The sequence below is a fragment of the Coregonus clupeaformis genome, chromosome 10, assembly GCF_020615455.1.
Source record: "Coregonus clupeaformis isolate EN_2021a chromosome 10, ASM2061545v1, whole genome shotgun sequence".
Classification (NCBI taxonomy): Eukaryota; Metazoa; Chordata; class Actinopteri; order Salmoniformes; family Salmonidae; genus Coregonus; species Coregonus clupeaformis.
In genome coordinates this window covers 58,926,037-58,953,959 of record NC_059201.1, presented here as the reverse complement: position 1 = coordinate 58,953,959, position 27,923 = coordinate 58,926,037, and the positions used below count along the sequence as shown (strand labels likewise).

Sequence of the window (27,923 nt, the reverse complement as noted above, 5' to 3'; positions counted from 1 at the left end):
AGGACGGACAGACAGACAGAGGGACATAGACAGGCAGACAGACGGACAGAGAGTTGAGAGTTAAGAAGTGGAGGGTGCTAACCTGAAATTCGTCCTTAATTTGGCTGGAGTTGGTCTGTGGGTCCAGTCTGCTAATGTTATAGTATATGGCTCTGAATTCACAGACTGGGATGGCCGTGTTTCCACACAGGCAGGCTTCAAGGATGGCGTCGTGGACAAAAACATACTGCTCCTGGAGTAAGAAATGATGAGGTAACAGGTGAGATGACATAAGAGGTTCATGTACTTCTACCCTTTAGGTCAACCTCAAAACACTCACTTTATCACAGCACTTCAACCAGTAGTTGGACCCTATTCAAATCCATTAGTCTCAATTCACATGTACTGTTGAAAAGTGTCGAGAAGCAGAGCAGTACATACATGTACCGAGCACAGCTGTAGAACTTTGTTTGTACACAGTGACCCAAAAACATAATGAGTAGTCATTATTGAACGTCAATACGTCATATCTAACACAGTTCTGCGAAGGCAGCCCTGCAATTTTTCAACACGTACCCTCGTGCTCTGTGATGAAACAGATTTCAGATCCTGAAGAGCGCTTCGCATACATTTGCATTTTGAAGCATGTAAAGTAATATCCTGTGGAGAAGTAAATTAACCACAGGAAAAAAGGAAGCCATGTTACAGCCTTAAAAGGAGATCAAGAGGCTGTGTGCGGTTCAACAGTGGTTGCATTGTGCTCATCAAGTAGCCAGAGATATTAAATAATCTCCAAAAGCCCAGCCATTCGCCGGTGAATAGCATTATGCATATTTTCACTTAACAATGCAGAAGGCTCAGGGCTTAGAATGTTAATTGCGGCCATAAGAGCCGTCCGGGGCTAAATCCATCCAGAGTTGACCTCCGCTATCCATTAGCTGGTGCTACTCGGGAGCAGAGAAAGCCTTTTAAAAGATGAATTGCTTTTTGTTTTTTTGCGCCGGATTATCTTTGAATAGTGCTTTAAACAGACACAAATTGCCATCTACCCATTAATGCACCCGGCAGCCATATTTAGCCATTGAAGTGGCATATATGAACACTCTGTGTATGACATACTGTACTTCTGTCCACTCATCATTGTATTAATACGAGTGCGAGTTGGGACTAACAAAAAAAAGTTTGCTATTGTTTTATTGTTATTGTCGGGTGACTGCAAAACCGAGTGGCCGACTGGACGCTTAGCATACACCTGGAAACTAATCTTATCTATTATTCAGCATGTATTTAAAATAAATAGGATCATTGGGGTGGATGATGCATGACTGAGCACACTCCAGAGGTAGCTAGGCTCGTCCGACTTGGGGAATCTTCCAGAGGATACACCACACATTTGATCAGGGGATATCAAGCGTGGTGATGGTGTGTACAAACGGTTGCTAGTCGTGGAGTCGCTGAGAATATACAATGTATATCGGTCTAGTGGGTACACAGAAGTTGTAGTGGTTATGGAGAATACTGAAGTGTATTCCTGTTGACAATAGCCATTTTGTCGTTATGGCTATTGACAGTGGACTAGCACTCGAGTGTTTGAGGGGAGCAGCTTGAGCAAGATGAGAATCGCAGAATCGCTAATCTTGATCAAATAATGAGTAGATAGTTGGGATGCAAGGTGATTTGTAGATCAGTGATTCTGCGAGGCCCGACTGCAATGTAGTTGATCTCAAACACAAAAATTATATCACAATAGTTGTTTCTCCACTAGAGAGAAGATAGTGGAATGGCTAGTGTAAGACTTGAGTAAAGACCACTGTTCTGTGGAAGCCATCGCTTACTGCATGATCCACTGGGAAATGTAACCCTAATAGCCTGGCTTGGATGTCTGGCAGCTGAGGCCCAGATCCCTCTGTCTCTAGGCTTAAAGACAATAGAAGAAGGTCTGAGTTTCTTTCCTGTTCTAGAGATTATATTTCTATGCTTTACACTCTCCCTCCATAGGACTCACTTTACAATATCCTATCTAGGCTTTAGACCAGGGGTCACCAATCTTTTCTGAGTCAAGATCACTTTCTGAGTCAAACATTAACCAATTTAAAACAGTACAGTAGCAGAGGTTTGTGCAGTACGCTATCGGCACAATACATGCTTGAATTGCCCTGCCAAAGTTTTTCTTCTCAGACCAATTTGAAAAAACTATTTAAACATTTTAGGTATATGATCACACTGGTAATAGATCATTTGCAGGCACAGCTGAGTGAGCATATATATATATATATATATATATATATATATATATATATATATACTGCCGTTCAAAAGTTTGGGGTCACTTAGAAATGTCCTTGTTTTCGAAAGAAAAGCAATTTCTCTGTCCATTAAAATAACATCAAATTGATCAGAAATACAGTGTAGACATTGTTAATGTTGTAAATGGCTATTGTAGCTGGAAACGGCTGATTTTTTATGGAATATCTACATAGGCGTACAGAGGCCCATTATCAGCAACCATCAGTCCTGTGTTCCAATGGCACGTTGTGTTTGCTAATCCAAGTTTATAATTTTAAAAGGCTAATTGATCATTAGAAATCATTTTGCAATTATGTTAGCACAGCTGAAAACTGTTGTGCTGATTAAAGAAGCAATAAAACTGGTCTTCTTGAGACTAGTTGAGTATTATTATTATTATTATTTTTTTTTCTATTTCACCTTTATTTAACCAGGTAAGCCAGTTGAGAACAAGTTCTCATTTACAACTGCGACCTGGCCAAGATAAAGCAAAGCAGTGCGATAAAAACAACAACACAGAGTTACATATGGGGTAAAAAAAAACATAAGGTCATAAAATACAACAGAAAATATATATACAGTGTGTGCAAATGTAGCAAGTTATGGAGGTAAGGCAATAAATAGGCTATAGTGCAAAATAATTACAATTAGTATTAACACTGGAATGCTAGATGTGCAAGAGATTATGTGCAAATAGAGATACTGGGGTGCAAAAGAGCAAAATAAATCAAGGATCGGTAGGATAGTCAGTTTTACGAGGGCATGTTTGGCAGCATGAGTGAAGGAGGCTTTGTTGCGAAATAGGAAGCTGATTCTAGATTTAACTTTGGATTGGAGATTCTTAATGTGAGTCCGGAAGGAGAGTTTACAGTCTAACCAGACACCTAGGTATTTGTAGTTGTCCACATACTCTAGGTCAGACCCGTCGAGAGTGGTGATTCTAGTCGGGTGGGCGGGTGCCAGCAGCGTTCGATTGAAGAGCATGCATTTAGTTTTACTAGTGTTTAAGAGCAGTTGGAGGCTACTGAAGGAATGTTGTATGGCATTGAAGCTCGTTTGGAGGTTTGTTAACACAGTGTCCAATAAAGGGCCAGATGTATACAAAATGGTGTCGTCTGCGTAGAGGTGGATCTGAGAGTCACCAGCAGCAAGAGCGACATCATTGATATACACGGAGAAAAGAGTCGGCCCAAGAATTGAACCCTGTGGCACCCCGATAGAGACTGCCATAGGTCCAGACAACAGGCCCTCCGATTTCACACATTGAACTCTATCTGAGAAGTAGTTGGTGAACCAGGCGAGGCAGTCATTTGAGAAACCAAGGCTATTTAGTCTGCCAATAAGAATGCGGTGGTTGACAGAGTCGAAAGCCTTGGCCAGGTCGATGAAGACGGCTGCACAGTACTGTCTATTATCGATCGCGGTTATAATATCGTTTAGGACCTTGAGCGTGGCTGAAGTGCACCCATGACCAGCTCGGAAACCGGATTGCATTGCGGAGAAGGTACGGTGGGATTCGAAATGGTTGGTGAGTTTGTTAACTTGGCTTTCAAATACTTTCGAAAGGCAGGGCAGGATGGATATAGGTCTGTAACAGTTTGGATCTAGAGTGTCACCCCCTTTGAAGAGGGGGATGACCGCGGCAGCTTTCCAATCTCTGGGGATCTCATACGTTACGAAAGAGAGGTTGAACAGGCTAGTAATAGGGGTTGCGACAATTTCGGCGGCTAGTTTTAGAAAGAAAGGGTCCAGATTGTCTAGCCCAGATGATTTGTAGGGGTCCAGATTTTGCAGCTCTTTCAGAACATCAGCTGTCTGAATTTGTGTGAAGGAGAAGCGGGGGGGGGGCATGGGCAAGTTGTAGCGGAGGGTGCAGAGTTGGTGGCCGGGGTAGTGGTAGCCAGGTGGAAAGCATGGCCAGCCGTAGCAAAATGCTTGTTGAAATTCTCGATTATTGTAGATTTATCGGTGGTGATAGTGTTTCCTAGCCTCAGTGCAGTGGGCAGCTGGGAGGAAGTGCTCTTATTCTCCATGGACTTTACAGTGTCCCAAAACTTTTTGGAGTTAGTGCTACAGGATGCAAATTTCTGTTTGAAAAAGTTAGCCTTTGCTTTCCTGACTGCTTGTGTATATTGGTTCCTAACTTCCCTGAAAAGTTGCATATCGCGGGGGCTATTTGATGCTAATGCAGTACGCCACAGGATGTTTTTGTGCTGGTCAAGGGCAGTCAAGTCTGAGGAGAACCAGGGGCTATATCTGTTCTTAGTTCTGTATTTTTTGAATGGGGCATGTTTATTTAAGATTGAGAGGAAATTACTTTTAAAGAACAACCAGGCATCCTCTACTGACGGAATGAGATCTATATCCATCCAGGATACCTGGGCCAGGTCAATTAGGAAGGCCTGCTTGCTAAAGTGTTTTAGGGAGCGTTTGACAGTGATGAGGGGTGGTCGTTTGACCGCGGACCCGTTACGGACGCAGTTAATAAGGCAGTGATCGCTGAGATCCTGGTTGAAGACAGCGGAGGTGTATTTAGAGGGTAAGTTAGTCAGGATGATATCTATGAGGGTACCCATGTTTACGGATTTAGGGTTGTACCTGGTAGGTTTGTTGATAATTTGTGTGAGATTGAGGGCATCTAGTTTGGATTGTAGGATGGCCGGGGTGTTAAGCATATCCCAATTTAGGTCACCAAGCAGTACGAACTCTGAGGATAAATGGGGGGCAATCAATTCACATATGGTATCCAGGGCACAGCTGGGGCTGAGGGGGGTCTGTAGCAAGCGGCAACAGTGAGAGACTTATTTCTGGAAAGGTGGATTTTTAGAAGTAGAAGCTCAAACTGTTTGGGCACAGACCTGGATAGTATGATAGAGCTCTGCAGGCTATCTCTACAGTAGATTGCAACTCCACCCCCTTTGGCAGTTCTATCTAGACGGAAAATGTTATAGTTGGGGATGGAAATTTCAGAATTTTTGGTGGCCTTCCTAAGCCAGGATTCAGACACTGCTAGAACATCAGGGTTGGCGGAGTGTGCTAACGCAGTGAATAACTCAAACTTAGGAAGTAGACTTCTGATATTTACGTGCAAGAAACCAAGACTTTTGCGATTACAGAAGTCAGCAAATGATAGCGTCTGGGGAGTAGGAGTGATACTGAGGGCTGCAGGGCCTGGGTTAGCCTCTACATCACCAGAGGAACAGAGGAGGACTAGAATAAGGATACGGCTAAAGGCTTTAAGAACTGGTCTTCTAGTGTGTTGGGTACATAGAATAAAGGGGGCAGATTTCCGGGCGTTGTAGAAAAGATTCAGGGCATTATGTACAGACAAGGATATGGAAGGATATGAGTAAAGTGGAGGTAAACCTAAGCGTTGGGTAACAATGAAAGAGATAGCATCACTGGAGGCACCAATTGAGTCGGTCTCCGCGTGTATGGGGGGTGGGACAAAGGAGCTATCTAAGGCAGGTTTAGCTGGGCTGGGGGATCTACAGTGAAATAGTACAATTAGAAATAACCGAAACAACAATAAGCTAACCATATTGACAAGGGAGAGAGGCATAAAGCAATCAAGGTGTAATTTGAGAGAGCTAAGACAACAGCTGGTAATGACGACACAGTTTGGGCTGAGGCTAAACATAAACAGGATGCAGTACCGTAAAAGGAACAGTCCAGCAGACATCAGCTGTATAGCTGAGTTATCATAAGGTCCGGTGAACAGCAATAGGATAGTTCGGAGGTAGTTCGGGGGCTGCTAAAGCACTAGCGAGCAAGAGGGCACGGCTAGCGTGTGCTAGCAGGCCGGGGCTAGCAGATGGAATCTTCGTGGTCAACGTCGTAACGGGAAGCCTGTTGTAAAATCTACCTCATCAGACGATTTCGTCGGCAGACCAGTCGTGTAGGATCGGCTGGGCTCCGTGTCAACACTAGGTGGTCCCGTCCGGTTGACAGAGAGGTAGATAGCCGGGAGATGGGAGATGGGCCTAGCTCAGGTTGATTAGCCAGACCTCAACGTCCATTTTGTTGCAGCTAGCTGGTAGCGATGAATCCGGAGTTAAAGGTCCAGTGATTCCGGCAGAAAAACGGATATGTTCTGGGTCGATAACGCGCTGTGCAGACAGTGCAGACTGGCCGAATAATAGTCCAGACTAGAGCTGGCTGGTAGGTGGTGCAGGCCACGGACAATGGTGAAAAACCGCTAACGGTAGCTGATAGCAAGTAGCTAGTTAGCTGGCTACTCCCGTCCGGTAGACCTAGAGGTAGATAGCCGGGATATGAGCCTGGCTCTAGGCTAGCTCGAGGCTAACTGCTGCTTGCATCGGGGGCAGTGGTGATTAGCCAAACAGCAACATCCATTCGGTTGCGGCTAGCTAGTTGCGATCCGGTGATTAATGTCCAGTGATTAATTTATTTCGGCAGAAAATCCAATGTTCTGGGTGAAATAGCAACTGTGGCTAATAGCAAGTAGCTAGTTAGCTGGCTAGCTAGTTTCAACTGGAGATTCTAGATAAAAGGTAAGTCAATAATAGAATCCGTTCCACATTGAGTGAGGCGGGTTGCAGGAAAGTATATTTTGTAGAAGGATGAAAAGTCTGATAGGAAAATATGTACGAAAAATACAAAAAAAACAGGGTATTTACAGGCTATTTACAGACACACGACAAAAACAGGACTGCACTACTACGCCATCTTGGAACAGGAAATCTGGAGCATCAGCAATTGTGGGTTCGATTACAGGCTCAAAATGGCCAGAAACAAATAGCTTTCTTCTGAAACTTGTTCTAAGAAATGAAGGCTATTCCATGCGAGAAATTGCAAAGAAACTGAAGATCTCGTACAACACTGTGTACTACTCCCTTCACAGAGTGGGAGGCCCTGGTGCACAACTGAGCAAGAGGACAAATACATTAAATGAAGGGGCGACTCCGGGATGCTCACCTTCTAGGCAGAGTTGCAAAGAAAAAGCCATATCTCAGACTGCCCATCTTAATCTTTTCTTTTTATTGGCCAGTCTGAGATATGGATTTTTCTTTGCAACTCTGCCTAGAAGGTGAGCATCCCGGAGTCGCCCCTTCATTGTTGATGTTGAGACTGGTGTTTTGCGGGTACTATTTAATGAAGCTGCCAGTCTTCCAGCTGATGGCAAAACTCATGTCGCACTGCATTATTTCTGCCTCATGCACCAATGTTACTCCCATGACCAGAGAATGTAAAATATTCCTTGATATAAAAAAAGCACAAGCCACTAATAACAACAACTCTAGCTTATCAGAATCCTTTGTTATACTCATTAATTGCAGCTGCAGTGCTGGCTGTAGCGTGAGTGGAAGTAGGGAGAATGCGCATTTTATAAAAGTGTTAACAGTGCTGAATAACAACTTAAACATGAACTTACTTATAAAAACAGCAGCTCTTTGCTATATTTGTTGAGTCTCTCTCTAGTCATGGTTTTAAACTTTTTGAAATCTCACAGTATCAACTTTACTGTGCGTTCGAGGCTTATTTTTACGGTCTATGGCTCGAGGAAACTGTGCAGACACAGTGATCTGAGCTATCTGATTGGCCAGCGGTAGCCCTATAGGTGCACTTGATTTGCTCTCTGGGCCTGCCAGGTAGTCGGAGTTCTACATTCAGACATTAAAATGGTTCAAAATGGGAACACTTTGCCTTCCTGGCACTAGGGCTGCTGAATCAAGTGCACCTACCGCCAACATTTTTTTTTTACAGAAATGTTTGGTGATCGACAAGGAATGCCTTGGTGACCACTGCTTTAGACCATATAAATATAATCTGGTCTGAAGGATTGAAGGGCTTTGTCCATGCTAGAGATTGCATTTCTATGCTTTACACTCTTCCTCCATAGGACTGATTTTAAAATATCCCTGCTGAATATTTCAGGCAGAGCAACTGTGAGCAGTGGGCTGTGACATAGGATCAGTCTGGTGACCGGCTGGGAAAGGCCAACGCTAGCAGGCTACTGTCTGAGCCTTGTCAACCCTTCCGCCATGGCGATGGCAAATGCTACGCTAAACAGACTTGCTGTGACTGAAAACTCTGGTTGCACGCTCTAATTCTATGGCTAATGCTAACTGTGTAAGTGCTTGTACTCACTATCAGCACCATTGAACCAAATAACATCGGAATGGCTAATGCTAACCTCAAAATACCATGTTTACGTGAGGTATAAGGGTGGCTAATGCTAAGCTAATTGGCTAACTGCACTTGTATTCCTTTGCATGGCACTGTAATGACTAATGCTCAAACTATAAAACAATACTGCTCTCTTCTCTACCCACTATCCGCACACAAGCTAATCAGTATGCTGCTTCACCAACCTCGGTTTGCACCATGTTAACCCTTTGTGAGCGCAGTTCCCGGATGCAGTTGAAGATGTCCACCACTCCCTCGTTCTCGGCCATATCCAGCATGATGTCCACAGCTATGAAACAGCCTGTCCTTCCAGCCCCGGCACTGGAAAGAGAAAGGGGGAGGGAGAGAGAAGACAGAGAGAGAGACAGAGAAACAGAGAGAGAGAGAGAGAGAGAGAAAGCATTTAATTAATGTTTCCAGTATGTTCCGTACAGTACAGACTGTGCAGTTTGTTATCTGTCCTCCGTATCGACCTGCCACAGTTAGCGACGGTGGCGACACATGAAGAAACATGCTCCAGCCCTATAATAAACAGGCCGAGGGTTATATTGAACCACGCTGCACACCCACAGTTATCCAAACGAGGCAGGACGGCCTTACAGCGCTGACAAACAGCGCACTCCATCAGGCCCTGTGAGTTACAGGTAGGGGTTAGAGCCATTTCCCCTAACCCTGGTGTTAGGTGTTAAGGAAATAAACCCAGCAGAGTGGCTGAGTGGAAGGGAGGGAGGGAGCAAGGGACATAATGGTGGAGAAGAGGTAGAGGAGAGGTAGGAGAGGGGGGCTGCTCAGCCATCACTCACTCGGCAGCATCCTGACAGGTCCCAGCTTCGGAGCTCAGGAGCCGGGGGCCGCTCAGTGGCTCGGCAGCCCGGCAGATTGCCTGTCAGCCGCCAGTGATTAATGGCGAGCGCAGCGAACAACTGGGTCCTGGCAGGGGGATAACGGCCAAGGAGTGCCCCAGGAAATTAGAAATTACTCCACAGTCTGTCTGTGGGGCCTTCGCTCTGCGGGCCAAAGCTCATCCTGTTGGACTTCATCATTCCGTCTATCGTTCAGTTCAGTGGGGGAATGGCTGCCAACCTATAGGCAGCTCCATGGGACATTCGTTGTCAATGCTCAATGGGGGAATTCGGTTGGGGAGCAATCGGGAGGTTGGACGTCAAAAGCCAGGCTGATTTGTTTAGGAGAACGTGAACCGACCACGGTTTGGGTTGTGGAAAAGCAACGACATACTGAATGAGAGATAGACAGAGGTAAAATATAGTGGACTGCTACGGGGACGCAAATGCCATGCCTCTTAGGAAGAAAAGAGAAGGAGGGACAAACAGACAGACAGACAGAGACAGATAAAGTGGATGTCACTCTCCCGCGACAGGTGTGAAAGCTCCCTTTTTCCCAGGTGGTTCGTAAAGGTTAATGTCATGGATCCAATTTATGAGTGGGCGAAGATAAGAAGGGTTAGGGGATAAGGTGGCGGTATTAACCTTTGCCATAGTCTCTCCCAATCTCGTCCTTGGGGTATTAGAGGGAGCAAGGCGCCTCATGCTTCATGAGAGCAAAAAGACCAGTGCTTGGCACTTCAGCTAATCCACTCTGAAAATGTCTTAGTCACATCTGCTTTGTTTTGAGAGACCCGAGCCAAATGTAAAATTGCATTGTGCCATTTAGCAGCCTCTCCCTGTCACATCTCATTGTGCACGCTCACTCACTCCCTCCATCCGTCCACTTCCCTCTTCTCCACTCCCCCTTGCCTCCCCACACCGCCTGTCTGAGCTCAATGCCTCTGTTTCAAGGGGTGGGTGTTTGAGTGGACTGGGGAGGGGTAGATAAGAGACAGAGTAAGAGAGAGAGAGGCCTTGGTCTCCCATCGCTCTCGCTCATTCATTTCCCCCACTAAAAATGTATGTGAAGGCTCCCAGCTACATTTTATTCGTTTAGCAGACGCTCTTATCCAGAGCATCTTACAGGAGCAGTTAGTTATAATGCCTTGCTCAAGGACACATTTTTCACAAAGGCAGCTCAGGGATTCGAACCAGCAACCTTTTGGTTACCGGCCCAACGCTCTTAGCTGCTAGGCTACCTGCCGCTAGCTACTGTTGTTATTTATGTGGGGATCTGGGGAGTGCAGGGACCTGTGGTGTAGCAGGAAGTGGCAGTCAAATAGAGTGTGTAGGTACAGTATTTGGGTGTTCCCTGAGGCAGTGAGTATAGTAATATCAGTCAGCCACCTTATTATTGCTTGCCCTATAGTCCCTGAATGAACTCTGCCATCTGATTGAACTCAACAGCAAATTACTGAGCAGTCATGTGTAACAGAGTCTGTTCAAAACCCCAGTACCGTGATGGGGAAATGTGTCTGAGACCTAAAGACTTAAGTTAGGTTGTTTGGACTGGGTCATTGACATACTGAATGAATATGTTCAACTTATCTGATGAAATAAGGTATAAATAAATACATAGACAAAAGCCCTGAGTGACAAATATGTCATCCGAGTAGTCCTGTGTTATGTCCCACAATCCCCCTCAGCGTGGACAGTACGTACCTGCAGTGGGCCACAATGGGGCCAGCGTCGGGCGGGTTGAGGAACTTGACCTGGCGGACGAAGCCCAGGAGGCCGGTGGCATAGCAGGGCACCCCGTGGTCAGGCCAGCTGGTGAAGTGGAACTGACGGATCTCTCGAATCTCGTGGTGGCCCTTCTGAGAAGAAACAAAATGGCTTAAATTGAGACATCTACAGTAGACTTCCTGGAAACTGTGGGCTGACGAAACAAAATGGAGGCTCAAATGGAGACAAATGGTGCATTCATGACAAGTTGGAAACTCCAAGTTAAAATGAACGTAAGTTATTTGTGTATAGCTTCCTATTGATTCTGATACTTTCCAAGTGGGAAACTGGTGCCTCCTCTTTCTACAACAAGTTTCCAAGTCAGAAATGTCAGAGTTTCCTGTACTTCCTGGAAACTGCGGGCAGACTAAACAAAATGGAGGCTCAAATGAAGACATATGGGACTTCCTGGAAACTGTAGGTCTGACAGGCTCCCATTCCAGCTCAACAACTGAATATACAGTAGCTATCGATTTGTTTATTTTAAGAAAATGCATTTTGACGACTTGAGCATACGGGCAAGTATTGAGGGGGCCAAAACAAAGGTGATTTGATAACTGGAGGCCTATTGATTTCCTTTCCTTTGATGTTCAAATTACATTCCGAAATCAATATGAGGTAAACATCTAAGATGTGAAACAACAAAGCCCAACATGCAGTAAATCAGAGATTGGGAAAGAAGGTAGGTAGGGCCAAGCTCATGTTTACCATGGCAACGTGAACTCGGCAGAGTGGAAGGTAAGTGGTTCTCACTCTTAAAGGCACGTGGCATGATATTAAAATCCCACTCCAATAAGGATATCAGCGAAGGCAGCAGCACATAAAGGGAGTGGATGTGCGGAAACTGGAAAGTGGCCATTTACAGAACAACGCTGGGCTACAGTAGTAATAATAATCACAGGCTTCACACCTCCACTCCCTGTGCTAATGCTAAGCGGTTAATTGCCATTTGGGTTGGTGAGCTGTTTAATCCCTGCCTGCCAGCTTTGATATGCCAGCAAAACCCACATAACAGTTTAATACCGCAGTTAAAATACCTTCACTGTTTGGAGTGTATGGACACATGGGTCGACGGATCCACTATTAAAGGTGGTAACAGTGTAAAGCGGGGGTAAACTGTGTCTAAGCTTGCCAAACCAGTGGGCTCTGGTTTATCATATTCTTCATGGATTAAAGTGTGAGTGTGTGTGTGTGCGGGCCTAAATATCTATCTATCTGCGTGGTGCAGTAAAATAATCCCCTTGGACTCATCATTAATAATGCTTTTCATCATTTCAGAACTCATTATTTGCTGCAATTAAAATGATTTAATACGCTCTATTTGAACGCATACGCATCCGAAGCGTGATCCCTGGCCATCACGGTGCACTGCTTTTTAAGGCCTGGGAATTAAGGTTGTGGTGTGATGGTGGAGTTTCGTAATGACAATGTCCTGTTTCCCTTTCAAATGAAGAGTGTGAGCAGGTTAAAAGGAAGTTAGCTCTCTTGCAAAACAGATGGATTAAAGCATTGCAAAATGAGTTGACTACAAGCTGTTGTGTTGTCTGCTTAAGCGGCTTTCACAGAGCCACAGAAAGATGCATTTCAAGCCTATCAAAGCTTGCTAGTTTCGTGACTGTTCCGCTGATATTTCCCTTTCAAAGGGAGCTAACAGAACAATGGCGTCGCATTCGGAATCCTGCATCCCAACTGAATTGTGCTTCTTTCAATGCAAATCCTCACTGATTACCAGTGTTCAATTATGCTCCCATTTCCCAGTTGGACAACATAGCTTCACCTTGCAGTCAACCACAATGTTAATCCGGTAGGTCGGAATTAATGAAAACAAAACAAGCAAGCCTGGTTATTGACTTAGTCGGTTTACCTTCTGTACTGTGAAGGTGCGGATGACGTACTCGGCCAGTGGCTCTGTCTCGATCAGTGTCACCTTGATATCTCCGTACACTTCAGTCTCGTCAGGCCAGTACCTCACACACTTCACCTGGGAAGAGAAACACACATGGTCAAATCTTTGTCTCTTAAAGAGGCTGTATGGGACTTTTGCCTTTGGGGGTGCTTTTGAGCCAAAAGGGGTCCCCAAAATAATATTATTAAACATAACATTAAAGGACCAATCAGAGCAGTTAATAGCATAGAAATATAATCACATTATATTTCTGCGGTTGATAATACATACAAAGAGGCCCGATTTAGTGGCGTTGAATTTTTAAAAAATGGTCACATTTGTTGTTGATTTGTTTTTAACTATTTGTTATCTTATATATTTGTTGTGAAAATATGTTCGTTGTGAACAGTAATGGTATGCGGTGTAGGGAAGGGGAATACGAGCTGTGATTGACACACCCTGACCTATTAAACAACTGGCTCTTGCAGCGGGGAAAGAAACACCACAGAAATCCATTCCGTATAAGAACGTTGACGGTTCTGCAATAACGTCACACGTTCTTAGCCGATTGGCAGTGTCCCCAGAGTAGTACTGTTTTAACAAATCCTCTTTGATGAACTCACCCTGCCCACTTCCACCAGGTTGGTAACCATGACGATACTGCCGGAATTCTCCTGCCAGATCATCCTCCAGAAATCTCTCACCGTCTCCTGCATGGGGCCTGAAAGGAGAGAAGGAGAGCAAGGATGAGATCAAGAAGGATTGGACAGAGATAATGTCATAACAGAAACCAGGAAGTACACATAGGAGCAATGACTGTATACATTAACGGACAAAGCCATCAATCACCTGTACCATGTGTACACTCATGTGTTTCTTAATGCTGGTCCTGGGGACCCAAAGGGGTGCACATTTTAGTTTTTGCAAAACACACCTGATTCAAATCATCAAAGATGATGATGAGTTGACCATTTGAATCAGCTGTGTAGTCCAGGACCAGGATTAAGAAACACTGCAGTAGAGCATTGAAGCCAAATTAAGTCGGTAAAGATGGAGTCTCAGGGTCACATAACATACGCAGTTTGAGCTACTCCAGGAAGTGACATTGCAGGTTAGCTCAGTGCTTCCACCTCTCATTGAGTAACTCAAGTTGATGGCCGACTGGGGTACTGCAGGCTGCCATTAGCAACTAAATGATCCTTATAACTTGTGCGATTTTAAAATAATCGGTTCAAGGACATACATCTGGTGTATTAGAAGCAATTATTTGTACCATTATTGTCTTTGAATTATTATTATTTTTTACACAAAGATTGACCACAAAGATTGCACATTTTCCATTCAATATAATGGGGATCCTCCTGTCTTCTGCTAACAATGCCTGCAGTACCGTGGTTGGCCTTGAACTTCCGTGGCGTCAATGAGAGGGGGCAGTCGTTCTCCCCTGCATAATGTTAAAATTGTGTCATTCGGGCCGCTGCCAAAATGGTACCCTATCCCCTAAAATGGCACCTTGTATCCCCTATATAGTGCATTACTTTTGACCAGAGCCCCCATTGAATTCCCAATGCAGTTATAATCCTAAAGAATCTTGAGATTTATGACATCACTGTCTCATCCTTACTCGGTCGCATTCCCCTGCTCAGACGTTGCATGCATCAACCAATGGTTGCGTGCCATGTCATTGACTGTGTCATCGACTGACAATTTGCTATAACATATTATGTGGTTAGCTGATACTTAAAATACCTATCCAGGCATTGTAAGATCTGTCAGGCGTCAGCAACGTCTGAGCAGAGGAACGTGCCCTTTATCTGATGCACAACCATGCCCAGGATCAATTAAAGATAAGCCTCGGTTTGTTATGGAACTAAATGGGGTCTTACATTTTTGTCATTGGCTTTAAGAGTGGTTTTTTTCTGAGTAATTGCCTCCCCCAAGACTGGGGAAACTTTTGTTTCCCCATGTGTCTTCTGTCTTACCAGCCCTCCCCCTCCATCCAATTTAATTACCTTGTGTGGCGATGTAATGTCTTGGTCTATGATACCCCTGTGAGAAGGAGAAGAGAAAAAAGAAAAACCTCAGGCGTACTTTAACAGCTCAAGGTCCTTTCCAAATCAGATCAAATCAAATCCGAGACCCTTCATTTTCCTATCCGCCAAAATGGAAATTCTGTCATATTGTTCCATCGAGACAGATCGCTTAGTTCAAATGAATACAGTATATACATTTCATATCGTTAATAGGACATTGCCATTTCACCATATCTAGTGGGAACGTGCGTGAAAAAAACATCTTCAAATTCATTACTATTACAACCGCTGTGAGATAAATTAAGAATCAACACAGTTGAGGCTCCTAGGGCTAGAGCTGGGTATAACGAGACATTTTACCAGCGGATCTTGGCACATCGACCCAGTAATTGTTTTATTAGAGGAAATGGGGCTCGATGACATGATTATAGATACAGCTGTAATGCCATAATGCCGACTTATCCTGATGCTGCTTCTCAGAGTACAGGGCATTCCCAGTCCCCAAAGCGTAATAGAGACAATCATATCTACACTGTCATTATGGTAGTTATGTCATTGCAGGATTCTTTCATCCAAAGAAGAGCAAATGCATGCTCAGATACACTGTGTTTGCGGCAGATATGTCAATGTTACAGGCACATTGCCTTGTAATAAGCATATATGTTTTCTACTGTATATATCACCTCCGTTCATGTGTGACCATGGAGTGTCATATTTGTAGTCCATCCTTGCAAAATCAGTCTTAGTAATGACAGTCATCACAATAGTAATGCTTGTAGCATGATGTACTACAGTAACCATAATGCGCTATGCAATATTTGATTTTATCTTAGTAAAGATGTTATGATGCGAAATGCTGTCTCATCTCCTTACTAATACATGGTGTCAGAAGGCTAAATGAGGCCTTTTATAAAGTCAAATACAAAAGCATTCTGATAAATAGTTCATTCCCTTCACGTCTCCGCCGCCCCATACTTACGTCTATGTAGTTGGCGTTGATGTAGTCTGAGTGGGGGTCTCCGTCCAGCAGTTGCAGCCTGACTCGAGTGTGGTCATCTGTGGGGTCAAATATTCACAAAGAGCAGGCCTAAAGTTACATTTACCCATTTAAGGTACACACAAATGTCTGAGGACTACGGCTGCGTCCAGAATGGCACCCTATTCCTTACATAATGCACTACTTTTGACCACGGCCCTATGGGCCCTGGTCAAAAGTAATGCACTGTATAGGGAAAAGGGTGCCATTTGAGACGCAGCCTACATGTGCTACTACCACAGCTTATATGCTAAACACACCCTAGAGCGAGAGATCGATTTGCAGTATTTTAATGGCAAAATACCCATTTGTAGGCATATATTTTTTGTATTTTCAGTTGAGTTGACTCAACAAATCACAGCACAGATTGAAGGGTACACTTCCTGCTTTTACTTCCTGGCATGGATACACTCAAAATGGCTGCCAGTCCACCCATTATGCCATCATTGACTTGAATGGAGACACTCTTTCTATTCATTCTTATTTCTATGTTTGTAGGTACCGTAGGAGCATTGTCACTCTGCATAGTACATTAAACTCATGGGAAGGATTAGAGAGACATGTACTGCGTTTCATCAGCGAGACGATTTCCATCTCAAAATTGCCAAAAGCGCAACTAGGTCTGTACACACAGAGCACATTAATAATCTCACTGCACGATTGAATTAGTTACTTCAACCACAACATCTACCTCTCTCTCTACAAACACATTTGACATGTGAAATCTTGAGCTGGACTCCACAGGGCTTCCTCTTGGCAGTTAAGGGAGTGATGGCGATGGCGATGGTCACAGAGGACCCTGCCCACACAAGTGTTCCCCGTGCAGGCCTCCAGGCTATAACACTCATACGCCTTGAACACCATACACCTCAAGCACAATCTCAATAAAGACATCACTAGCCCAGTCCTCATACGGAGGGGTTGTGAACTGATTACTGATTTATGCTACTGATTTCTCATCTGAACTCTTTTTATAAAAGTTTGGTGCAGGCTTGTTAACTTTGGGCGAAAGCTTGAACTTTTCTAGAACTTGAATTCTGCAGAACAGCTTGGACCATATGTGACTTGTTTCAATAAACTAGGCGTATGTTGCGCGTTACTACTTCAGAGGAGCGCCATTTGAACGTTATTTAAATATTTTTTTATCAGAAAGGCTTTCTGGAACATGTGAAATTGCATGTTCCTTAATAACAAACGTGTATGCCATCTGTAAAAACGAATACAATTGTTAAATTACGAGCCTAGTTGGTTTAGCCATGGAAAAAGACAGCAACCTTCCCGCTAGCCATGATTGGCTGAGAAAATGAGTGGGCTGGACATGCCGAGAGATGAGTTCGTATTGGTCTGCCATGTAGCGCACTTCTGTCTATAATATGAGCTGGTCAGTATGTGTAGGTAATCCTTTCTAACGCAGCTTTTTTTTAAAGATATCACGTAGTAGAACTGCATAAGCATTGCTCTCCACTTTCTGGAGGACCGATTTTTGAAATCAGTGGAATTAGAGTTTAATTGCTAAGGAGATGGAGAACATTCTGGCGTTTGATTGCAAATATGCAGACGGAGTCGAAAAGAGAACACACAGAAGGCTCCGGATTACATCTTCAAACTAAGGGCAACCATGGCATCCGTGACAGAGAGGGAGAAGTGTCCATCCATGTATACAGGTAAGAGAGTCTAGCTAGTTAAATTTTCTAGATATTACACATGTATTGTTAGCTAGCTAGCTAATGTTAGCTGGCTGGCTAGCTAGCTAAGGTTACATGTATGATCTGTGTAGTAATATTATTCGTATCACAGAGCCATTTGCATTGCTAGTTATAGCCTGATGTTAGCTTGCTAACATTGAACATGGTTGGTTAGCTACCTGCAGATTCATGCAGGGTAGTAACGTTATGGTTATGGTTAATTGTTTAGCTAGCTAGCTAGCTAGATACATGTCTAAACAAAAGACTCCAAAATGCAAGTAGTTATTTCAATATAATGTTTATGATGTCACTGAGACAACTGTCGATAGAGGTAGCTGGCTATCTACTCCGATTTAGGAGTATTCTCATCTGAGTGTGCCAGAGCGCAGAATAACTGACAAAATTACGAATGCTCAACATCCGTTGAATAAGGGCGGTGTCAGTAAATGTTGGCAAAACGCTCAGAGAGCGAAATGCTCTGAATTTACGAATGACCATTCTGACAACGCTCTGAGTTTACGAATGCCCAGAGCACAGTCTGGAACTCCAGATTAAATTTACGAACACACCCATAGTATAAGCCAGCCTTTAGTCTTGAAATCTTTGATGTTTAGTACATAGCCTCACATGTGAATCCTTAAAGAGTTGGGTAGGGCTAATGCTTAAAAGGGTGTGAACGATGCTGAATGGGTGTAGACAAAGAAGAGCTCTCCAGTAGGTACCAAAACATTCAAGGGCCATTTTCTCAAAATTGAGGTTACAAGTTTATCAACTTTCAAAGCAGAATTACTTTTCCATTGTCACTCAACTGTAGTGTATTTTCTAGCTCTGAGTCTCTACTTTTATCCAATGTAAAAAACACAATTTCAAATTTTGCTACATAAGACCAAATCGAGAAGGTCGGTCACATATGAACTTGAGTAGGAGGCATACAGTGGCTTGCGAAAGTATTCACCACCACCCATTTTTCCTATTTTGTTGCCTTACAAACTGGAATTAAAATGGATTTTGGGAGTGTTTGTATCATTTGATTTACACAACATGCCTACCACTTTGAAGATGTAAACTATTTTTTATTGTTAAACAAACAAGAAATAAGACAAAAAAACTGAAAACATGAGCGTGCATAACTATTCACCCCTCCAAAGTCAATACTTTGTAGAGCCACCTTTTGCAGCAATTACAGCTGCAAGTCTCTTGGGGTATGTCTCTATAAGCTTGGCACATCTAGCCACTGGGATTTTTGCCCATTCTTCAAGGCAAAACTGCTCCAGCTCCTTCAAGTTGGATGGCTTCCACTGGTGTACAGCAATCTTTAAGTCATACCACAGATTCTCAATTGGATTGAGGTCTGGGCTTTGACTAGGCTATTCCAAGACATTGAAATGTTTCCCCTTAAACCACTTGAGTGTTGCTTTAGCAGTATGCATAGGGTCATTGTCCTGCTGGAAGGTGAACCTTCGTCCCAGTCTCAAATCTCTGGAAGACTGAAACAGGTTTCCCTCAAGAATTTCAGTGTATTTAGCACCATCCATTATTCCTTCAATTCTGACCAGTTTCCCAGTCCCTGCCGATGAAAAACATCACCACAGCATCATGCTGCCACCACCATGCTTCACTGTGGAGATGGGGTTCTCGGGGTGATGAGAGGTGTTGGGTTTGCGCCAGACATAGCGTTTTCCTTGATGGCCAAAAAGCCCAATTTTAGTCTAATCTGACCAGAGTACCTTCTTCCATATGTTTGGGGAGTCTCCCACATGCCTTTTGGCGAACACCAAACGTTTGCTTATTTTTTTCTTTAAGCAATGGCTTTTTTCTGGCCACTCTTCCGTAAAGCCCATCTCTATGAAGTGTACGGCTTAAAGTGGTCCTATGGACAGATACTTCAATCTCCGCTGTGGAGCTTTGCAGCTCCTTCAGGGTTATCTTTGGTCTCTTTGTTGCCTCTCTGATTAATGCCCTCCTTGCCTGGTCCGTGAGTTTTGGTGGGCGGCCCTCTCTTGGCAGGTTTGTTGTGGTGCCATATTCTTTCCATTTTTTAAATAATGGATTTAATGGTGCTCCGTGGGATGTTCAAAGTTTCTGATATTTTTTTTATAACCCAACCCTGATCTGCACTTCTCCACAACATTGTCCCTGACCTGTTTGGAGAGCTCCTTGGTCTTCATGGTGCCGCTTGCTTGGTGGTGCCTCTTGCTTAGTGGTGTTGCAGACTCTGGGGCCTTTCAGAACAGGTGTTTATATACTGAGATCATGTGACAGATCATATGACACTTAGATTGCACACTGGTGGACTATCTTTAACTAATTATGTGACGTCTGAAGGTAATTGGTTGCACCAGATCTTATTTAGGGGCTTCATAGCAAAGGGGGTGAATACATATGCACGCAGCACTTTTCCGTTATTTATTTTTTAGATGTTTTTTTCATTTTACTTCACCAATTTGGACTATTTTGTGTATGTCCATTACATGAAATCCAAATAAAAGTCCATTTAAATTACAGGTTGTAATGCAACAAAATAGGAAAAACGCCAAGGGGGATGAATACTTTTGCAAGGCACTGTATCGGATTTTGTAAACTAGATATCTATTGTCGTTGTCTATTGTCTATCAAATTATGTATCTTACTTGAGACCTACAGAATATCATTATCTCTGTTTCACAGTCTACGTCATGGAGAAAGGATTACAGCGAAAAAGTAGACAAGCTTAAAAACACAGCAGTGTCGAATTTGAATTGCTAATTGACGGGACCTGCATTCTCCCGGTAATGCGTGGTATGTCACAGCTCCATTAATCATTCAAGCCTATGTTGTCCCCACAGAATTGATACATCGCCACTAAACTGTCAACGTGGCTGAATGCATTTTGGACGTTAAACTATGACGCCTTCTGGTGGCATTTTCTAAACAACACATAATATTGTATATTACCTTCATAAAGTACATTTCGGTTTCAAAACTAAGTCCTACAAACACATGATATTTAAACTAATGGTGTCGCTCTAAACATACGCAAATTCCCATAGGAACACAGCCATTTTAAAAGGCTTGTGCAACGTCATTTTTCGTATTACAGGAATTATATACATATGAGGAGAAAACTGAAGTCTCTACCTATTCATTGATGTAAATATATCCTCTGTCTGATTCCCAGTTCGTCCACAAGATAGCAGTAGGAGATCACATGACGTCTCTTGGCCACTTGAAACCAGTTGTGTCTGGTTTGGGTAGTGAGTCATTGTGCCAAAATGGCTGAATGGATTTTCAAGCCTGACATCTTAAAATGACTCTAGCAATCAGGGCTTTCAAGTTATCTCAAAAGGTGAGGAAACTTCAAACTTATTTTCCCATGTACTTTTCCTATTGTAAACGATGAGCTAGCTAAACGGCGCATGTGGAGGATGCATACAAGGTAATGTGGATGGAGAAGCAAATGCATTGCTTTACAATGACCATCATGTACCATTTCCATGCATACTAAAAGTTTGCACTTTTGGTGACTTGACCGACATTGCATACTCTATGAATATGACCATAGCCTTTATGCGGAGGCGGTGGGGGGCTAGATTCTGATGACATTGCCAGCAGTAAGATTTGAGTTCGATTTCCAAAAAGACTGTGTCCAAAACAACCGCTCAGAATTTAACAGGGTTTATTTAACCTATTAAAGTCAGACCTCCTGGAGGTTCCGCTGTCAAACAGGCAGAATGTTGTTTGTGCCGCAAAGCATGCTGGTAGTTGGCTGATCCGGTTTAATCCCGTTCCGCAGCTCAGAGATTAGACTGCCTTGAGGTGTACCTGAGAGATGCTGAGGGTTTCATCAACAACATTAACTGTTGACTTTGATCCTGTTCAACGAGATGTCCATGTTTGGACAAGTATCATCCAGATCAGGAGTGGATTACAGCCGAGGAAGTGTATTAGCAAGAAAAGGAGGAGGGAGGTCTTTGCCCAACAGGAAATATATAAATGTACTGTCAAAATATACTTTAGGAGGTTATATCAGACTCTTTTGTAAGCTAGACAGTCTAAGGATCAAATTTCAAGGTATATTTGCACAGGATACAACACGTGTAAAACAGTACCATGAAATTCTTACCTTGAGAGCTTTTTTCCAACAATGAAGTGATAATAATAATATAGATGATAATAGAAAATGTAATAAAATAAAAACAAAAATCACACAAGAACTACAATGTGAGTTAAAGAAACACGTGAATGCAAGTGTATACAGGTCAGTGCCAGTACCTTATTCAATGTGCAGGGGTACTGGAGTGGTTGAGGTGGGTTTATACATAAAAAGTGACTGGTAGTAGGATATACAGTGGGGGAAAAAAGTATTTAGTCAGCCACCAATTGTGCAAGTTCTCCCACTTAAAAAGATGAGAGAGGCCTGTAATTTTCATCATAGGTACACGTCAACTATGACAGACAAAATGAGAAAAATAATTCCAGAAAATCACATTGTAGGATTTTTAATGAATTTATTTGCAAATTATGGTGGAAAATAAGTATTTGGTCAATAACAAAAGTTTCTCAATACTTTGTTATATACCCTTTGTTGGCAATGACACAGGTCAAACGTTTTCTGTAAGTCTTCACAAGGTTTTCACACACTGTTGCTGGTATTTTGGCCCATTCCTCCATGCAGATCTCCTCTAGAGCAGTGATGTTTTGGGGCTGTCTCTGGGCAACACGGACTTTCATCTCCCTCCAAAGATTTTCTATGGGGTTGAGATCTGGAGACTGGCTAGGCCACTCCAGGACCTTGAAATGCTTCTTACGAAGTCACTCCTTCGTTGCCCGGGCGGTGTGTTTGGGATCATTGTCATGCTGAAAGACCCAGCCACGTTTCATCTTCAATGCCCTTGCTGATGGAAGGAGGTTTTCACTCAAAATCTCACGATACATGGCCCCATTCATTCTTTCCTTTACACGGATCAGTCGTCCTGGTCCCTTTGCAGAAAAACAGCCCCAAAGCATGATGTTTCCACCCCCATGCTTCACAGTAGGTATGGTGTTCTTTGGATGCAACTCAGCATTCTTTGTCCTCCAAACACGACGAGTTGAGTTTTTACCAAAATGTTCTATTTTGGTTTCATCTGACTATATGACATTCTCCCAATCCTCTTCTGGATCATCCAAATGCACTCTAGCAAACTTCAGACGGGCCTGGACATGTACTGGCTTAAGCAGGGGGACACATCTGGCACTGCAGGATTTGAGTCCCTGGCGGCATAGTGTGTTACTGATGGTAGGCTTTGTTACTTTGGTCCCAGCTCTCTGCAGGTCATTCACTAGGTCCCCCCGTGTGGTTCTGGGATTTTTGCTCACCGTTCTTGTGATCATTTTGACCCACGGGGTGAGATCTTGCGTGGAGCCCCAGATCGAGGGAGATTATCAGTGGTCTTGTATGTCTTCCATTTCCTAATAATTGCTCCCACAGTTGATTTCTTCAAACCAAGCTGCTTACCTATTGCAGATTCAGTCTTCCCAGCCTGGTGCAGGTCTACAATTTTGTTTCTGGTGTCCTTTGACAGCTCTTTGGTTTTGGCCATAATGGAGTTTGGAGTGTGACTGTTTGAGGTTGTGGACAGGTGTCTTTTATACTGATAACAAGTTCAAACAGGTGCCATTAATACAGGTAACGAGTGGAGGACAGAGGAGCCTCTTAAAGAAGAAGTTACAGGTCTGTGAGAGCCAGAAATCTTGCTTGTTTGTAGGTGACCAAATACTTATTTTCCACCATAATTTGCAAATAAATTCATTAAAAATCCTAGTATGTGATTTTCTGGATTCTTTTTCCTCAATTTGTCTGTCATAGTTGACGTGTACCTATGATGAAAATTACAGGCCTCTCTCATCTTTTTAAGTGGGAGAACTTGCACAATTGGTGGCTGACTAAATACTTTTTTTCCCCCACTGTATACACATACATACACATACATGTATATGTTTGTAAATTTACCAATAGAAAATACCATAGTGATTGAGTGTCCATATAGCTATACCATGATTTTTGCAATGTTACTAAATAACCCTCCAATTGTTCTCCACTAATTCCCCCGCTAAAACCCCTCCACATCCCAAGTTGGGCCGTCATCCCAATGATCAGCATACCACCCCTGTCTCCCCGGATCCCTATGCCCCCGAGGGGCCAGGACCCATCCATCGAAAACATCACATAGTGCCACCCACAAAACAGAAGCAGGTCAACCGCCAAAAGCATTTCCAATGCTCTCACCTCAATATATTTATATAGCTATTTTAAAAATATCTATTCAAATATCTTACATATCTTATTTTCCATCATTGTCAATTAATGTGCGTAATAATGTCGACATTCATGCGAAGGTTTTTAACCTATAACCCGAATCGCCATTGTATTACATTACATTTTTAACAAGCAACTACCACTTCAGCAAACAACCACACTCACTTAACGCCAGACTTTTCCAAACACAAAAACACACTCCACATGGCTGATTGCGGAGGATAGGGGCCGAGCGCGCGCCTGCATCCCACACCTGCCGCAAGGGGGAAAGGACGCCAGGGAGAACACAGGACCAACCACAACAACCGTCCGCCAAAACAACAATTGCCTGCCAAAAATGCAATGTTCTAATTAGTTGTATTTGAAGATGTATTATTATGCTTGTTATCTTTTCTTGTTATATCGTCTTATCCTTTTATAAAATACTATACATGTTCTTTAATATTACAATTAGTATTGGGTGTTCCATTATTCGACTCCTCTATTAGAACTTTCAGAATAGCCATGGAGTAATCTTTGTGTCTCGGAAATTTTGGTTGTCAATATACAGTTTATCGACAACGAGTGCAACACGTTTCCCTTTTATTATATTTTCCTTGAAGATTGGATACAGAACTTTGCGCCTTTCTGCAATCTCCCTCGGAAACTGATCATTCATGACTATTTTCGTGCTAGCAAGTCTTTTACCTAGGCTTTTAACCGTTGCTTTATCCATAGAAAAAGCAAATTTGGCAACGATTGGACGCTCATATTTCTGTCCCCTTTGTCCGAAATGGTGTACACGTTCGAGTTGGATTTTACTGACAGCCTCGAGAGGAATCTGCAGCGCTGTAAGAAGGAAGTCCTTCACAATATTCTCAGTTACTTCTGCCTCTTTTTCCTCAATACCCGAAAGTACTAGATTTTCTCTCATTTATCTAGTTTGGATGTCTAGTAAGGCTTCTCTCAGAAGGTTGTTTTTCTTTTTAAGTTCCCTAATGTCCGTTTTCATCTTAGTGACTGTCACTTTTAATTTTTTGGTTTCTTTCTCCATTATCGCTGCTTTTTCGTCACTCATTTCAAGACTAGCTTTCAACTCCTTTACATCCTTACTGACCAGCTCTAGTATGCCCAGTTTTTCATTTATCGACTTCAACAAGTCGCTTTCCACACTTACCAGACCCAGTGGTGAAAAGCATAAATCATCTGTATCAGTCGACGAGTCGTGTTTTCTCTTGGGGATTGGTTCTCCTCGTTTATCTTCCGACATGTTTGGGTGTTGCATGTTGTTGTAATATTTGTCTAAATATTTCTCTAGCCTTATGATTTGTTTTGTGTTATTATCCAGATTGAATTTTATTAACTGCGAATATATGAAATGCTAATATTTAGTCTAACTTACTGATTTTGAATATTATGTTTTTATCTTGAGGTGATTTGTACCGCTGTCTATTCAATATGCCATCTTGTCTGACGCGCACCTATCATGCACCTTCCTATCGTTGAACCAGTAGTTGTTAGCCATTTAACAGTCTTATGGCCAGGGGATAGAAGCTGTTTAGGAGTCTGTTTGTTTGAGCCTTGAGGCACTGGTACCACCTGCCGGACGGGAGTATGGAGAAACATATATGTTCGGGTGGCTGGAGTCTATTGCACATTTTCAAGCCTTTCTTATACACCGCCTGGCATGTACTGTACATCCTGGATGGCTGGGAGTGCGCCCCCAGCGATGAGCTGGGTCGTCTAAACCACCCTCTGTAGGGCCTTCCGGGTCACGGGCGGTGCAGTTGGAATACCAGATGGTGATACAACCAGTCAGGATCAGAGTATGTGAGCGGAGCGGAGCTGGAGCAGCAGAGCGTGCCCAATTTGACTGGAGCTTGGAGCGATCTTCCCAAACGCTGGAGCGTCTACCTTCTCGCCCGCTGCAATTCCGCTCCAGTAGCGCTCACTTCACGAGATCAGGGCATGCCCACCCCGGCATGCATTTGTAGTCTACTTGTGTGCTGCTATAGCCCCTTGCTTTAGCTACTGTCATGGAGTTTGCTAAATATTTTCATAAAGAAACTGATAAAACACACAGGTGCTAAATCAAGGTGACTTACAAAGATGAGGACTAAGAGCAAGAGAGGGAGTGCGGTGATGTAGTGTCCACAACTAAAGAATCATTGTGGAATCTGAAAATACACGTATCCCAAAAGCATGCAACGTGCACATGCAAAAATTAAGGAATGAGGTGGGTAGATAACTAAATGTGTCATTGTAGCAAAGTATTTATTTAAAAAAAATCAGATCTCTTAAACGTTTCGTTCATTTTTGTTCTATTATCTATACAATAAGCCATAATTGATTTTGGCCCAATAGGCCTGGCATATTCCAACAATCAAGGAGCTTTCTGTTTTGATTGGGATATTTTGCCTAAAAACAACATTTAGGCCCACCTATAGAAACATTTAAAAACAACTCTGCATCTCTGCCCAGCCTGTCAAGAGTGGCCAAAGGGGTATTTAGCATCCCCAGTGGCTCTGCAAGTGTGGAGAGTATATTCTCCGCTGCTGGCCTGCTCTCCAGGTACCATCACATGAGCCTGAAGCCGCAGGCTGGCCAAACTCGTGTTTCTAAAACTGAATTCTAAAAATGAATTCAAAGGCACTAATAAGTAATTTTAAGTTTAATTTGTATTTAATTCTAAGTCACAGCCTATATGTGCAATTTATAGACTACAACGATTTAATACAACAAAATGTTGTTTAAATGCTTAAATGCTGAGCGCTTTATGAGCGCCTAGTGTGTCGCACTCGCAAATGCTTCACAATGTATTTCTTTGTAGTCTGTAGCCTTGAAATGATTGAAATAATATAGCCTCCTGACCTATAGCCTCCTGAGTGTTTATATGCTGTTTAATATGACATGTAGCCTTTTCAAAATTATGTTTGCTTCTTATTTATTTATTTATTTATTTTATTTCACCTTTATTTAACCAGGTAAACCAGTTGAGAACAAGTTCTCATTTACAACTGCGACCTGGCAAAAATAAAGCATAGCAGTGCGATAAAAACAAACACAGAGTTACATATGGGGTAAAACAAAACAAAGTCAAAAATACAACAGAAATACATATAATATACAGTGTGCAAATTTAGCAAGTTATGGAGGTAAGGCAATAAAATAGGCTATAGTGCAAAATAATTACAATTAGTATTAACACTGGAATGATAGATGTGCAAGAGATGATGTGCAAATAGAGATACTGGGGTACAAATGAGCAAAATAAATAACAATATAGGGATGAGGTAGTTGGGCGGGCCAATTTCAGATGGGCTGTGTACAGGTGCAGTGATCGGTAAGGTGCTCTGACAACTGATGCTTAAAGTTAGTGAGGGAGATAAGTGTCTCCAGCTTCAGAGATTTTTGCAATTTGTTCCAGTCATTGGCAGCAGAGAACTGGAAGGAACTGCGGCCAAAGGAGGTGTTTGCTTTGGGGATGACCAGTGAGATATACCCGCTGGAGCGCAGACTACGGGTGGGTGTTGCTATGGTGACCAATGAGCTAAGATAAGGCAGGGATTTGCCTAGCAGTGATTTATAGATGGCCTGGAGCCAGTGGGTTTGGCGACGAATATGTAGTGAGGACCAGCCAACAAGAGCGTACAGGTCACAGTGGTGGGTATTATATGGGGCTTTGGAGACAAAACGGATGGCACTGTGATAGACTACATCCAATTTGCTGAGTAGAGTGTTGGAGGCTATTTTGTAAATGACATCGCCGAAGTCAAGGATCGGTAGGATAGTCAGTTTTACGAGGGCATGTTTGGCAGCATGAGTGAAGGAGGCTTTGTTGCGAAATAGGAAACCGATTCTAGATTTAACTTTGGATTGGAGATTCTTAATGTGAGTCTGGAAGGAGAGTTTACAGTCTAACCAGACACCTAGATATTTGTAGTTGTCCACATACTCTAGATCAGACCCGTCGAGAGTAGTGATTCTAGTCGGGTGGGCGGGTG

At 43.1% G+C, this 27,923-nt stretch overlaps 1 protein-coding gene across 15 annotated transcripts in view; it reads right to left on the bottom strand.

Annotated features, from left to right (window-relative positions):
* The window catches only part of ptprt (protein tyrosine phosphatase receptor type T), a 449,458-nt gene that overhangs the window by 23,552 nt on the left and 397,983 nt on the right, over window positions 1–27,923 (bottom strand). For 10 of the 15 annotated variants that reach the window (XM_041888816.2, XM_041888818.2, XM_041888821.2 and 7 more), the window contains 7 exons: window positions 15,922–16,007; window positions 14,922–14,958; window positions 13,533–13,630; window positions 12,889–13,005; window positions 10,962–11,116; window positions 8,601–8,736; window positions 83–232 (listed from right to left, as the gene is read on the bottom strand). In XM_041888816.2, coding sequence (XP_041744750.2) covers window positions 83–232; window positions 8,601–8,736; window positions 10,962–11,116; window positions 12,889–13,005; window positions 13,533–13,630; window positions 14,922–14,958; window positions 15,922–16,007 — 779 coding nt within the window. The remainder of the gene's footprint in view (window positions 1–82; window positions 233–8,600; window positions 8,737–10,961; window positions 11,117–12,888; window positions 13,006–13,532; window positions 13,631–14,921; window positions 14,959–15,921; window positions 16,008–27,923) is intronic. The other 5 variants (XM_041888819.2, XM_041888820.2, XM_041888830.2 and 2 more) reach the window with 2 other exon arrangements.